Source organism: Nerophis ophidion, linkage group LG21 (assembly GCF_033978795.1).
Source record: "Nerophis ophidion isolate RoL-2023_Sa linkage group LG21, RoL_Noph_v1.0, whole genome shotgun sequence".
In the NCBI taxonomy this organism is placed as follows: domain Eukaryota; kingdom Metazoa; phylum Chordata; class Actinopteri; order Syngnathiformes; family Syngnathidae; genus Nerophis; species Nerophis ophidion.
In genome coordinates, this window is record NC_084631.1 from 39,162,170 (window position 1) to 39,181,691 (window position 19,522).

The 19,522-nt window shown below is 34.1% G+C and overlaps 1 protein-coding gene across 5 annotated transcripts in view; it reads right to left on the reverse strand.

Annotated features, from left to right (window-relative positions):
- Positions 1–19,522, reverse strand: part of LOC133540087 (asparagine synthetase [glutamine-hydrolyzing]-like) — a 182,240-nt gene that overhangs the window by 26,249 nt on the left and 136,469 nt on the right. For all 5 annotated transcript variants that reach the window (XM_061882580.1, XM_061882581.1, XM_061882578.1 and 2 more), the window contains 3 exons: positions 17,625–17,751; positions 2,637–2,743; positions 592–692 (listed from right to left, as the gene is read on the reverse strand). In XM_061882580.1, coding sequence (XP_061738564.1) covers positions 592–692; positions 2,637–2,743; positions 17,625–17,751 — 335 coding nt within the window. The remainder of the gene's footprint in view (positions 1–591; positions 693–2,636; positions 2,744–17,624; positions 17,752–19,522) is intronic.

Consider the following 19,522-nt stretch of genomic DNA (forward strand, 5'->3'; position numbering starts at 1 on the left):
TGTCATAATAAATGATAATACAGGTGTGTCATAATAAATGATAATACAGGTGTGTCATAATAAATCATATTACAGGTGTGTTATAATAAATTATAATACAGGTGTGTCATAATAAATCATATTACAGGTGTGTCATAATAAATGATAATACAGGTGTGTCATAATAAATCATATTACAGGTGTGTCATAATAAATGATAATACAGGTGTGTCATAATAAATCATATTACAGGTGTGTCATAATAAATGATAATACAGGTGTGTCATAATAAATCATATTACAGGTGTGTCATAATAAATTATAATACAGGTGTGTCATAATAAATCATATTACAGGTGTGTCATAATAAGTCCCTCATATTACAGGTGTGTCATAATAAATGATAATACAGGTGTGTCATAATAAATGATAATACAGGTGTGTCATAATAAATCATATTACAGGTGTGTCATAATAAATTATAATACAGGTGTGTCATAATAAATCATATTACAGGTGTGTCATAATAAGTCCCTCATATTACAGGTGTGTCATAATAAATGATAATACAGGTGTGTCATAATAAATGATAATACAGGTGTGCATACGTACCCGTGTGCAGCAGTGGTGCGATCAGCCCTCAGGTTATCAAACAGGTAAAGGTTTTTCAGCAGTCGAACACTTTCTTCTGATCCTGCCTCCGCACTCGGAGCCTGGACAAGGACATCATGTTTCATATCATGATGGAAGTGTGGACTTTATATCATCGTGTGTGTACTCCACATGTCTGTATATCACATTTAATATGATAATGTGTCTACTGTATATGATAATGTGTGTACTCTACATGTTTGAATATGATGGCAATAAATGTCATGTTTATGATGAAAAATATTGCATTTTAATGGTACTGTACTAATACTGTACTATACAATTAGTGTACTGTACTAATAGTGTACGTACTAATACTGTCTGTACTGCACTGTACTGCTGTGTACTGATCTAATGAATGTATATTATAACTTTTGACTGATGAACAAAAATGGATGGATGGATGGATGAATATGCTACAAAGAGAACATATTTGATGTTCATACTGATAAAAAAAAATTTTTTTTTGCAAATAATAATTAACTTTCTAATTTGATGCCAGCAACACGTGACAAAGAAGTTGGGAAAGGTGGCAAAAAAACCTCATAAAGTTGAGGAATGCTCATCAAACACTTATTTGGAACATCCCACAGGTGTGCAGGCTAATTGGGAACAGGTGGGTGCCATGAATGGGTATAAAAACAGCTTCCCAAAAAAAATGCTCAGTCTTTCACAAGAAAGGATGGGGCGAGGTACACCCCTTTGTCCACAACTGCGTGAGCAAATAGTCAAACAGTTTAAGAACAACCTTTCTCAAAGTGCAATTGCAAGAAATTTAGGGATTTCAACATCTACGCTCCATAATATCATCAAAAGGTTCAGAGAATCTGGAGAAATCACTCCACGTAAGCGGCATGGCCGGAAACCAACATTAAATGACCGTGACCTTCCATCCCTCAGACGGCACTGTATCAAAAACCGACATCAATCTCTAAAGGATATCACCACATGGGCTAAGGAAACTTCAGAAAACCACTGTCACTAAATACAATTTGTCACTACATCTGTAAGTGCAAGTTAACGCTCTACGATACAAAGCAAAAGCCATTTATCAACAACATTCAGAAACGCCGCCGGCTTCTCTGGGCCCGAGATCATCTAAGATGGACTGATGCAAAGTTGAAAAATGTTCTGTGGTCTGACGAGTCCACATTTCAAATTGTTTTTGGAAATATTCAACATCGTGTCATCCGGACCAAAGGGGAAGCGAACCATCCAGACTGTTATCGACGCAAAGTTGAAAAGCCAGCATGTGTGATGGTATGGGGGTGCATTAGTGCCCAAGGCATGGGTAACTTACACATCTGTGAAGGCACCATTAATGCTGAAAGGTACATACAGCTTTTGGAACAACATATGCTGCCATCTAAGCACCGTCTTTTTCATGGACGCCCCTGGTTATTTCAACAAGACAATGCCAAGCCACATTCAGCACGTGTTTTAACAGCGTGGGTTCGTAAAAAAAGAGTGCGGGTACTTTCCTGGCCCGCCTGCAGTCCAGACCTGTCTCACATGGAAAATGTGTGGCGCATTATGAAGCGTAAAATACGACAGCGGAGACCCCGGACTGTTGAACGACTGAAGCTCTACATAAAACAAGAATGGGAAAGAATTTCACTTTCAAAGCTTCAACAATTAGTTTCCTCCATTCCCAAACGTTTGAGTGTTGTTAAAAGAAAAGGTGATGTAACACAGTGGTGAACATGCCCTTTCCCAACTACTTTGGCACGTGTTGCAGCCATGAAAGTTAATTGTTTTTTGCAAAAAAAAAAAAAAAAGTTTATGAGTTTCAACATCAAATATGCTGTCTTTGTAGCATATTCAACTGAATATGGGTTGAAAAGGATTTGCAAATCATTGTATTCTGTTTGTATTTACATCTAACACAATTTCCCAACTCATATGGAAACAGGGTTTGTATAATACAAGAAGAATAAGTAGTAATGTTGTGTGTGTGTAAAGCAAGAAGAATAATGATGAAGTGATAGTGATGACGTACAACTGACCTTGTGAAAGTATATGTAACCTTGAGTGAGTTCATCGGAACCTTCTCCTGAGAAGATGACAACACTGTCCGTCTGCTCTCTGATGTACTTGCTGACCAAATACATGCCTGCGGGGACAGGAAACATACTTCATGTCATGATCTGTGGCCCGCATCATCTTTGGTTTAGTTATGTTGGGTTAGTTTCGGACTCCCTTAGTTCCTGTTTTGTGCACTCTGGGTGTTTGTTTTGGTTACCAAGGGAACTAATTGGTTTCACCTGCCTCTGATTAGTGCTCTGCTAGTTCACCTGCTGTTGAGCACTAATCAGAGAGCAATTTATTCGCATTGCTCGCCACAGTCAGTGAGGCTTCATAGTTTGCTTTACACAACTACAACCTTCAGATTTTCCTTTTCTGAATTTTTTGCTAAGTTTTCCCCTAAACTTCCCGTGTGGTCGGCTATACTAGACTACATGATACTATACTACACTATACCAGACTACATGATACTATACTACACTATACTAGACTACATGATACTATACAACACTATACTAGACTACATGATACTATACAACACTATACTAGACTACATGATACTATACAACACTATACTAGACTACATGATACTATACTACACTATACTAGACTACATGATACTATACTACAGTATACTAGACCACATGATACTATACTACACAATACTAGACTACATGATACTATACTACACGATACCAGACTACATGATACTATACTACACTATACCAGACTACATGATACTATACTACAGTATACTAGACCACATGATACTATACTACACTATACTAGACTACATGATACTATACCACACGATACTAGACTACATGATACTATACTACAGTATACTAGACCACATGATACTATACTACACTATACTAGACTACATGATACTATACTACACGATACCAGACTACATGATACTATACTACACGATACTAGACTACATGATACTATACTACACGATACCAGACCACATGATACTATACTACACTATACTAGACTACATGATACTATACCACACGATACTACACAACATGATACTATACTACACGATACCAGACTACATGATACTATATTACACGATACTAGACTACATGATACTATACTACACGATACCAGACTACATGATACTATACTACACGATACTACACTACATGATACTATACTACACTATACCAGACTACATGATACTATACTACACGATACTACACTACATGATACTATATTACACGATACTAGACTACATGATACTATACTACACGATACCAGACTACATGATACTATACTACACTAGACTACATGATACTATACTACACGATACTAAACTACATGATACTACACTACACTATACTAGACTACATGATACTATACTACACGATACTAAACTACATGATACTATACTACACTATACTAGACTACATGATACTATACTACAGTATACTAGACCACATGATACTATACTACACTATACTAGACTACATGATACTATACCACACTATACTAGACCACATGATACTATACTACACTATACTAGACTACATGATGCTATACTACACGATACTAGACTACATGATACTATACTACAGTATACTAGACCACATGATACTATACTACACTATACTAGACTACATGATACTATACTACACTATACTAGACTACATGATACTATACTACAGTATACTAGACCACATGATACTATACTACACTATACTAGACTACATGATACTATACTACACGATACCAGACTACATGATACTATACTACACGATACTAGACTACATGATACTATACTACACGATACCAGACTACATGATACTATATTACACGATACTAGACTACATGATACTAAACTACACGATACCAGACTACATGATACTATACTACACGATACCAGACTACATGATACTATACTACACGATACCAGACTACATGATACTATACTACACGATACTACACAACATGATACTATACTACACGATACCAGACTACATGATACTATATTACACGATACTAGACTACATGATACTATACTACACGATACCAGACTACATGATACTATACTACACGATACTACACTACATGATACTATACTACACTATACCAGACTACATGATACTATACTACACTATACCAGACTACATGATACTATACTACACGATACTACACTACATGATACTATATTACACGATACTAGACCACATGATACTATACTACACTATACTAGACTACATGATACTATACTACACTAGACTACATGATACTACACTTCACTACATTAGACTACATGATACTATACTACACTATACTAGAATACATTATACTATACTAGACTACATGATACTATACTACACTATACCATACTACATGATACTATACTACACGATACCAGACTACATGATACTATACTACACTAGACTACATGATACTACACTTCACCACATTAGACTACATGATACTATACTACACTATACTAGAATACATTATACTATACTAGACTGCATGATAGTATACTACACTATACCATACTACATGATACTATACTACACGATACCAGACTACATGATACTATACTACACTATACCATACTACATGATACTATACTACACGATACCAGACTACATGATACTATACTACACTAGACTACATGATACTACACTTCACCACATTAGACTACATGATACTATACTACACTATACTAGAATACATTATACTATACTAGACTGCATGATAGTATACTACACTATACCATACTACATGATACTATACTACACGATACCAGACTACATGATACTATACTACACTAGACTACATGATACTACACTTCACTACATTAGACTACATGATACTATACTACACTATACTAGAATACATTATACTATACTAGACTACATGATAGTATACTACACTATACCATACTACATGATACTATACTACACGATACCAGACTACATGATACTATACTACACGATACCAGACTACATGATACTATACTACACGATACCAGACTACATGATACTATCCTACACTAGACTACATGATACTACACTTCACTACATTAGACTACATGATACTATACTAGACTACATGATACTATACTAGACTACATGATACTATACTAGACTACATGATACTATACTAGACTACATGACACTATACTAGACTACATGACACTATACTAGACTACATGATACTATACTACACTATACTAGATTACATGATACTATACTACACTACACTAGACTACATGATACTATACTAGACTACATGATACTATACTACACTATACCATACTAGCCTACATGATGCTATACTACACTACGCTAGACTACATGATACTATACTAGACTACATGATACTATACTACACTATACTAGACTACATTATACCATACTAGACTACATGATACTATACTACACTACACTACACGATACTATACTAGATTACATGATACTATACTACACTACACTAGACTACATGATACTATACTACACTACACTAGACTACATGATACTATACTAGACTACATGATACTATACTACACTACACTAGACTACATTATACCATACTAGACTACATGATACTATACTACACTATACTAGACTACATGATACTATACTACACTATACTAGACTACATTATACCATACTAGACTACATGACACTATACTACACTACACTAGACTACACGATACTATACTAGATTACATGATACTATACTACACTACACTAGACTACATGATACTATACTAGACTACATGATACTATACTACACTATACTAGACTACATTATACCATACTAGACTACATGATACTATACTACACTACACTAGACTACATGATACTATACTAGACTACATGATACTATACTACACTATACTAGACTACATTATACCATACTAGACTACATGACACTACACTACACTAGACTACATGATACTATACTACACTACACTAGACTACATGATACTATACTAGACTACATGATACTATACTACACTATACTAGACTACATTATACCATACTAGACTACATGACACTACACTACACTAGACTACATGATACTAAACTTCACTACATTAGACTACATGATACTATACTACACTACACTAGACTACATGATACTATACTAGACTACATGATACTATACTACACTATACTAGACTACATTATACCATACTATACTACATGACACTATACTACACTAGACTACATGATACTAAACTTCACTACATTAGACTACATGATACTATACTACACTATACTAGAATACATTATACTATACTAGACTACATGATAGTATACTACACTATACCATACTACATGATACTATACTACACGATACCAGACTACATGATACTATACTACACTAGACTACATGATACTACACTTCACCACATTAGACTACATGATACTACACTTCACCACATTAGACTACATGATACTATACTACACTATACTAGAATACATTATACTATACTAGACTACATGATAGTATACTACACTATACCATACTACATGATACTATACTACACGATACCAGACTACATGATACTATACTACACTACACTACATGATACTATATTACACGATACTAGACTACATGATACTATACTACACGATACCAGACTACATGATACTATACTACACTAGACTACATGATACTATACTACACGATACCAGACTACATGATACTATACTACACGATACTAAACTACATGATACTACACTACACTATACTAGACTACATGATACTATACTACACGATACTAAACTACATGATACTATACTACACTATACTAGACTACATGATACTATACTACAGTATACTAGACCACATGATACTATACTACACTATACTAGACTACATGATACTATACCACACTATACTAGACCACATGATACTATACTACACTATACTAGACTACATGATGCTATACTACACGATACTAGACTACATGATACTATACTACAGTATACTAGACCACATGATACTATACTACACTATACTAGACTACATGATACTATACTACACTATACTAGACTACATGATACTATACTACAGTATACTAGACCACATGATACTATACTACACTATACTAGACTACATGATACTATACTACACGATACCAGACTACATGATACTATACTACACGATACTAGACTACATGATACTATACTACACGATACCAGACTACATGATACTATATTACACGATACTAGACTACATGATACTAAACTACACGATACCAGACTACATGATACTATACTACACGATACCAGACTACATGATACTATACTACACGATACCAGACTACATGATACTATACTACACGATACTACACAACATGATACTATACTACACGATACCAGACTACATGATACTATATTACACGATACTAGACTACATGATACTATACTACACGATACCAGACTACATGATACTATACTACACGATACTACACTACATGATACTATACTACACTATACCAGACTACATGATACTATACTACACTATACCAGACTACATGATACTATACTACACGATACTACACTACATGATACTATATTACACGATACTAGACCACATGATACTATACTACACGATACCAGACTACATGATACTATACTACACTAGACTACATGATACTACACTTCACTACATTAGACTACATGATACTATACTACACTATACTAGAATACATTATACTATACTAGACTACATGATACTATACTACACTATACCATACTACATGATACTATACTACACGATACCAGACTACATGATACTATACTACACTAGACTACATGATACTACACTTCACCACATTAGACTACATGATACTATACTACACTATACTAGAATACATTATACTATACTAGACTGCATGATAGTATACTACACTATACCATACTACATGATACTATACTACACGATACCAGACTACATGATACTATACTACACTATACCATACTACATGATACTATACTACACGATACCAGACTACATGATACTATACTACACTAGACTACATGATACTACACTTCACCACATTAGACTACATGATACTATACTACACTATACTAGAATACATTATACTATACTAGACTGCATGATAGTATACTACACTATACCATACTACATGATACTATACTACACGATACCAGACTACATGATACTATACTACACTAGACTACATGATACTACACTTCACTACATTAGACTACATGATACTATACTACACTATACTAGAATACATTATACTATACTAGACTACATGATAGTATACTACACTATACCATACTACATGATACTATACTACACGATACCAGACTACATGATACTATACTACACGATACCAGACTACATGATACTATACTACACGATACCAGACTACATGATACTATCCTACACTAGACTACATGATACTACACTTCACTACATTAGACTACATGATACTATACTAGACTACATGATACTATACTAGACTACATGATACTATACTAGACTACATGATACTATACTAGACTACATGACACTATACTAGACTACATGACACTATACTAGACTACATGATACTATACTACACTATACTAGATTACATGATACTATACTACACTACACTAGACTACATGATACTATACTAGACTACATGATACTATACTACACTATACCATACTAGCCTACATGATGCTATACTACACTACGCTAGACTACATGATACTATACTAGACTACATGATACTATACTACACTATACTAGACTACATTATACCATACTAGACTACATGATACTATACTACACTACACTACACGATACTATACTAGATTACATGATACTATACTACACTACACTAGACTACATGATACTATACTACACTACACTAGACTACATGATACTATACTAGACTACATGATACTATACTACACTACACTAGACTACATTATACCATACTAGACTACATGATACTATACTACACTATACTAGACTACATGATACTATACTACACTATACTAGACTACATTATACCATACTAGACTACATGACACTATACTACACTACACTAGACTACACGATACTATACTAGATTACATGATACTATACTACACTACACTAGACTACATGATACTATACTAGACTACATGATACTATACTACACTATACTAGACTACATTATACCATACTAGACTACATGATACTATACTACACTACACTAGACTACATGATACTATACTAGACTACATGATACTATACTACACTATACTAGACTACATTATACCATACTAGACTACATGACACTACACTACACTAGACTACATGATACTATACTACACTACACTAGACTACATGATACTATACTAGACTACATGATACTATACTACACTATACTAGACTACATTATACCATACTAGACTACATGACACTACACTACACTAGACTACATGATACTAAACTTCACTACATTAGACTACATGATACTATACTACACTACACTAGACTACATGATACTATACTAGACTACATGATACTATACTACACTATACTAGACTACATTATACCATACTATACTACATGACACTATACTACACTAGACTACATGATACTAAACTTCACTACATTAGACTACATGATACTATACTACACTATACTAGAATACATTATACTATACTAGACTACATGATAGTATACTACACTATACCATACTACATGATACTATACTACACGATACCAGACTACATGATACTATACTACACTAGACTACATGATACTACACTTCACCACATTAGACTACATGATACTACACTTCACCACATTAGACTACATGATACTATACTACACTATACTAGAATACATTATACTATACTAGACTACATGATAGTATACTACACTATACCATACTACATGATACTATACTACACGATACCAGACTACATGATACTATACTACACTAGACTACATGATACTACACTTCACCACATTAGACTACATGATACTATACTACACTATACTAGAATACATTATACTATACTAGACTACATGATAGTATACTACACTATACCATACTACATGATACTATACTACACGATACCAGACTACATGATACTATACTACACTATACTACATGATACTACACTTCACTACATTAGACTACATGATACTATACTAGACTACATGATACTATACTAGACTACATGATACTATACTAGACTACATGACACTATACTAGACTACATGATACTATACTACACTATACTAGATTACATGATACTATACTACACTATACTAGACTACATGATACTATACTAGACTACATGACACTATACTAGACTACATGACACTATACTAGACTACATGATACTATACTACACTATACTAGATTACATGATACTATACTACACTATACTAGACTACATGATACTATACTAGACTACATGACACTATACTAGACTACATGACACTATACTAGACTACATGATACTATACTACACTATACTAGATTACATGATACTATACTACACTACACTAGACTACATGATACTATACTAGACTACATGATACTATACTACACTATACCATACTAGCCTACATGATGCTATACTACACTACGCTAGACTACATGATACTATACTAGACTACATGATACTATACTACACTATACTAGACTACATTATACCATACTAGACTACATGATACTATACTACACTACACTACACGATACTATACTAGATTACATGATACTATACTACACTACACTAGACTACATGATACTATACTACACTACACTAGACTACATGATACTATACTAGACTACATGATACTATACTACACTACACTAGACTACATTATACCATACTAGACTACATGATACTATACTACACTATACTAGACTACATGATACTATACTACACTATACTAGACTACATTATACCATACTAGACTACATGACACTATACTACACTACACTAGACTACACGATACTATACTAGATTACATGATACTATACTACACTACACTAGACTACATGATACTATACTAGACTACATGATACTATACTACACTATACTAGACTACATTATACCATACTAGACTACATGATACTATACTACACTACACTAGACTACATGATACTATACTAGACTACATGATACTATACTACACTATACTAGACTACATTATACCATACTAGACTACATGACACTACACTACACTAGACTACATGATACTAAACTTCACTACATTAGACTACATGATACTATACTACACTACACTAGACTACATGATACTATACTACACTATACTAGACTACATTATACCATACTATACTACATGACACTATACTACACTAGACTACATGATACTAAACTTCACTACATTAGACTACATGATACTATACTACACTATACTAGAATACATTATACTATACTAGACTACATGATAGTATACTACACTATACCATACTACATGATACAATACTACACGATACCAGACTACATGATACTATACTACACGATACTAGACTACATGATACTATACTACATGATACTATACTACACTAGACTACATGATACTACACTTCACTACATTAGACTACATGATACTATACTAGACTACATGATACTATACTAGACTACATGATACTATACTAGACTACATGACACTATACTACACTACACTAGACTACACGATACTATACTAGATTACATGATACTATACTACACTACACTAGACTACATGATACTATACTAGACTACATGATACTATACTACACTATACCATACTAGCCTACATGATACCATACTACACTACATGATACTATACTAGACCACATACTATACTACACTATACTAGACTACATGATACTATACACTATAGTATACTAAACTATGCCATACTAAACTACATGATACTATACTACACTATGCTAAACTACATGATACTACACTACACTATACTAGACTACATGATACTAAACTATACTATTCCACACAATACTGCAAGTCCAAAACCTGAAGGAATGTACTTGCTAACCAAATACATTCCAGCAGGAAAGTACAGAGGATACGACTTTATACCATACTACACTATACTGTATCACACTGTAAGGGTTAGGTTTACATTATATTATTCTCTAAGTCAAAAAACCTGCAGGAATGTACTTGCAAAGCAAATACATTCTTGCGGAAACAAGAACTATACCTCATTATACCACACTCTACTACATTATACCCTACTATGCAATATAATACTATGACAACAAGAAATATACCTCATTATACCACACTCTACTACATTATACCCTACTATGCAATATAATACTATGACAACAAGAAATATACCTCATTATACCACACTCTACTACATTATACCCTACTAGGCAATATAATACTATGACAACAAGAAATATACCTCATTATACCACACTCTACTACATTATACCCTACTAGGCAATATAATACTATGACAACAAGAAATATACCTCATTATACCACACTCTACTACATTATACCCTACTATGCAATATAATACTATGACAACAAGAAATATACCTCATTATACCACACTCTACTACATTATACCCCACTATGCAATATAATACTATGACAACAAGAACTATACCTCATTATACCATACTCTACTACATTATACCCTACTATGCAATATAATACTATGACAACAAGAAATATACCTCATTATACCATACTCTACTACATTATACCCTACTATGCAATATAATACTATGACAACAAGAAATATACCTCATTATACCATACTCTACTACATTATACCCTACTAGGCAATATAATACTATGACAACAAGAAATATACCTCATTATACCACACTCTACTACATTATACCCTACTATGCAATATAATACTATGACAACAAGAAATATACCTCATTATACCACACTCTACTACATTATACCCCACTATGTAATATAATACTATGACAACAAGAACTATACCTCATTATACCATACTCTACTACATTATACCCTACTATGCAATATAATACTATGACAACAAGAAATATACCTCATTATACCATACTCTACTACATTATACCCTACTATGCAATATAATACTATGACAACAAGAAATATACCTCATTATACCATATTCTACAACATTATAGCCCACTATGCAATATAATACTATGACAGGAAATATACCTCATTATACCACACTCTACTACATTATACCCCACTATGCAATATAATACTATGACAACAAGAAATATATCTCATTATACCACACTCTACTACATTATACCCTACTAGGCAATATAATACTATGACAGGAAATATACCTCATTATACCATACTGTGCTACACTACAGTATACTACACTACACGATACTATACTATTCCACACAATACTATAAGTCCAAAACCTGCAGGAACCTGCAAACCAAATACATTCCAGCAAGAAAGTATACAGGATATGTCTGGAAACCATACTATACTACACTATATCATACTCTACTACACTATATCATACTACATTATACTATTTGGTACTCTACTACACGTACACTATAATATTGTGTACTGTATTATACAAAACTATAGTACTCTTTGCGAAAAAACTACTCTGTCTATACTAGACTGTACTATGTTTTAGTCTACTTCACATACTGTACTATATTTCACTATACTAGATGTTATTATGCAATACTATATTATATTTGACTGTACTATAGTATACTTTGCTCGCCTATATTTGACTATACTTTAGTATACTTTGCTAGCCTATAATTGATTATACTATGGTATACTTTGCTGGCCTATATTTGACTATACTATAGTATACTTTGCTTGCCTATACTTGACTATATTATAGTATACTTTGCTAACCTATATTTGACAATACTATAGAATACTTTGCTCGACTATACTATAGTATAATACTTTGCTAACCTATATTTGACTGTACTATAGTATACTTTGCTAGCCTATAATTGAATATACTATAGTATACTTTGCTAGCCTATATTTGACTATAATATAGTATAATTTGTTAGCCTATATTTGACTATACTATAGTATATTTTGCTCGACTACATTTGACTATACTATAGTATACTTTGTTCGCCTACACTTGACTATAATATAGTATAATACTTTGCTAGCCTATTTCTGACTTTACTATAGTATACTTTGCTGGCCTATAATTGACTATACTATAGTATACTTTGCTAGCCTATATTTGACTATACCATGGTATACTTTGCTTGCCTATATTTGACTTTACAATAGTATACTTTGCTCAACTAGATTTGACTATACTATGTATACTTTGCTAGCCTATATTTGACTATACTATAGTATACTTTGCTTGCCTATATTTGACTGTACTACAGTATACTTTGTTTGCCTATATTTAATGATACTGTAGTATACTCTGCTACCCTATATTTGACTATACTATAGTACAGTATACTTTGCTAGCCTATAATTGACTATACTATAGTATATTTTGCTCGCCTATATTTGACTATACTATAGTATACTTTGCTCGCCTATATTTGACTATACCACAATATACTTTGCGAGCATATATTTGACTATATTATAGTATACTTTGCTATACTATAATTGACTATACTATAGTATACTTTGCTCGCCTTTATTTGACTATGCTATAGTATACTTTGCTAGCCTATAATTGACTATACTATAGTATAGTTTGCTCGCCTATATTTCACTATACTATAGTATACTTTGCTTGCTTATATTTCACTATACTATGTATACTTTGCTTGCCTGTATTTTACTATACTGTAGTATACTTTGCTTGCCTGTATTTCACTATGTTATAGTATACTTTGCTAGCCTATAATTGACTATATTATACTATACTTTGCTGGCCTATATTTCACTATACTATAGTATACTTTGCTTGCCTGTATTTCACTATGCTATAGTATACTTTGCTAGCCTATAATTGACTATATTATAGTATACTTTGCTGGCCTATATTTCACTATACTATAGTATACTTTGCTCGCCTATATTTGACTATACTATACTCTGCTTGCCTATATTTCACTATACTATAGTATACTTTGCTTGCTTATATTTCACTATACTATAGTACACTTTGCTCGCCTGTATTTTACTATACTATAGTATACCTTGCCTGCTTATATTTCACTATACTATAGTATACTCTGCTCGCCTATATTTGACTATACTATAGTATACTTTGCTCGCCTATATTTGACTATACTACAATATGCTTTGCTAGCATATATTTGACTATACTACAGTATACTTTGCTATACTATAATTGACTATACTATAGTATACTTTGCTCGCCTTTATTTGACTATGCTATAGTATATTTTGCTAGCCTATATTTGACTATGCCATAGTATACTTTGCTAGCCTATAATTGACTATACTATAGTATAGTTTGCTCGCCTATATTTCACTATACTATAGTATAGTTTGCTCGCCTATATTTCACTATATTATAGTATACTTTGCTTGCTTATATTTCACTATACTATGTATACTTTGCTTGCCTGTATTTTACTATACTGTAGTAAACTTTGCTTGCCTGTATTTCACTATGCTATAGTATACTTTGCTAGCCTATAATTGACTATACTATAGTAAACTTTGCTGGCCTATATTTCACTATACTATAGTATACTTTGCTCGCCTATATTTGACTATACTATACTCTGCTTGCCTATATTTCACTATACTATAGTATACTTTGCTTGCTTATATTTCACTATACTATAGTATACTTTGCTCGCCTGTATTTTACTATACTATAGTATACTTTGCTTGCTTATATTTCACTATACTATAGTATACTCTGCTCGCCTATATTTGACTATACTATAGTATACTTTGCTCGCCTATATTTGACTGTACTACAATATACTTTGCTAGCATATATTTGACTATACTACAGTATACTTTGCTATACTATAATTGACTATACTATAGTATACTTTGCTCGCCTTTATTTGACTATGCTATAGTATATTTTGCTAGCCTATATTTGACTATGCCATAGTATACTTTGCTAGCCTATAATTGACTATACTATAGTATAGTTTGCTCGCCTATATTTCACTATACTATAGTATAGTTTGCTCGCCTATATTTCACTATATTATAGTATACTTTGCTTGCTTATATTTCACTATACTATGTATACTTTGCTTGCCTGTATTTTACTATACTGTAGTAAACTTTGCTTGCCTGTATTTCACTTTGCTATAGTATACTTTGCTAGCCTATAATTGACTATACTATAGTAAACTTTGCTGGCCTATATTTCACTATACTACAGTATACTTTGCTCGCCTATATTTGACTATACTATACTCTGCTTGCCTATATTTCACTATACTATAGTATACTTTGCTTGCTTATATTTCACTATACTATAGTATACTTTGCTCGCCTGTATTTTACTATACTATAGTATACTTTGCCTGCTTATATTTCACTATACTATAGTATACTCTGCTTGCCTATATTTCACTATACTATAGTATACTTTGCTTGCCTATATTTCACTATACTATAGTATACTTTGCTTGCTTATATTTCACTATACTATAATATACTTTGCTCGCCTGTATTTCACTATACTATAGTATACTTTGCTTGCCTGTATTTGACTATAATATAGTATACTTTGCTTGCCTATATTTGAATATACTACAGTATACTTTGCTGGCCTATATTGGACTATACAAGAGTATACTTTGCTATCTTGTATTTGAATATACTATACTATACTTTCCCAGACTATACTGTATTTTACTATGATAAACTATATTATATCTGACTATACTATAGTACACTTTGCTAGTGTTGCTCTGAAGGCGTGTTCATCGCTGTTGTAATCATGTTATTTTGACAACAAATGATCAGGTCTTGAGTATTGTGAGTGAAGTACTAAAATATGGGTGTAGTAGTAAAATATGGGTTAGTACTCACCGACGGAGGCGCGTATGGTGGTGATGTCGTAGGTCTCCAGGCTGACGATGACCTCCTCCACTGCTCTGATGCCTTCTTCGACACTGAAGTTGACTTCGTGGTGCTCACTGCCGATGTGAGCGGCGACCTGGGACATCCACCTTCTTGTTACTTCTACAGAACTTTGTGGGATACACCATCTTCACAAACACCATCCATCCTCAACCAACATGGCAAACATCCATCATCAGTGAACATGGCAAAGACCATCCATTATCAACCAACATGGCAAACACCAAACAACAGCATCTTGGTACGCCACACCTGTGAGGTGGGATAGATTATCTTGGCAAAGAAGAAATGCTCACTAACACAGATTTAGACAGATTTGTAAACAATACTTGAGAGGAATAGATTTTTGAGTTCAAATCATGATAAATGGGAGCAAAAACAAAAGTGCTGCGTTTATATTTTTGTTCAATATAAGATTTCTCTGGTGGTGTAAGGACGACTGTGAGAAAACCGAAGGAGCAGCCCAGAAAACCAAAGGAGGATCTACTTCATGTTGTGTAAACAAAGTATAAATAAGACACTTGATTGAGTATTAATGTACTTTCTGAACTTGGACAATCAAGACCTGAAGGACTTGTGTTGTGGTCACGTGACCATGAAGATGTTTGTAATACGTAATAGATTTTACTTTGTAGTATTTCTCTGCCGAGGATACGAGAAGCCTTTGCCACATCCAAGACTGGAACTGATTCACTATTGAGTGCTCGGTGGTTTTTGGTCTGCAATCTGGATTTAAAGACGTGTAGAGATGATCATACAACTGTGGATGAGAACCTCCTGATTCAGTAAATGGTCCATGGACAGGTCCTCAGCATGACAAGAACCCAAAATCTTGTGCCAGGGAACGAAAGGTGTGGGCCAAGAAGAAGTCTTGGGGTTTTAATCCCTTTGACAATCTGTGGAACTTTGAGTTGCCAAGCAACAGCCTGGAAACCCTCAGGGTCTGGAAAGTATCTGTGCTGACCGACTACATCTGCCGACTACAGCTTGCCATCAAGGCTTTCCAGATCAAGTACTAAACCATCTTTTGCCATCAAATACTCCAATATCATCTTTTTCTAATATTAGATGTATTTTCTCTGATACTTTCTTAATATTCTGCTTCTGCCATGATCCCACATGGACTTTGTTCCCTATTTCCCTGTGTTTATTACCACTTCCTGTCCTGCTCTTGTTTGCAGCACCTTTACTTTGTGTTCCTTGTCTTTTCATCATGTTAATGACTTCTACTTAGTTCCTCAATTAATGTCTCCAGGATCTAAACAACAGCCGACATGCGCTGAAATTTTCCCAGACGTAAGAAAATACATAATTGCACCACAGCTGCTCAAGTCTGTGCCTGCGCCACCTTTACAATTCCACCCAATCCCGGCGCCGCGGAAATTCAAGGCCACATCGCCACCGGTTCAGCCGCCATGCCAGAGCTTTGGGTGGAAGTGTACGGGACAGACCTTCCAAGCATGCTATCCCGACTGACACCACCCGTCTACAGATAGCTGGCCCTTCATGTCAAAGGCGCAGTTTTGGCGACCCTCTGCCAGTCCTTCCTCCACCATCGGCCTGGGCTACTGGGTGTGAAGTTAGAGACGATGCAGGTGGAGGCCCCCTTGGTGTCCTGGGTTGTAGATGACCTGACTGACAGACCACAGTACGTGCGACTGCAGGACTGTGTGTCAGACAGACTGGTCAGCAACACCGGGGCGCCACAGGTCACAGTCCTCTCCCGCTTCCTCTTCACCATCTACACCACCCATTTCCACTATCAGTCAAAGCCTGTGCCTGCGCCACCTCTGCAATTCCACCCAATCCCGGCGCCACAGAAATTCAAGGCTACATCGCCACCGGTT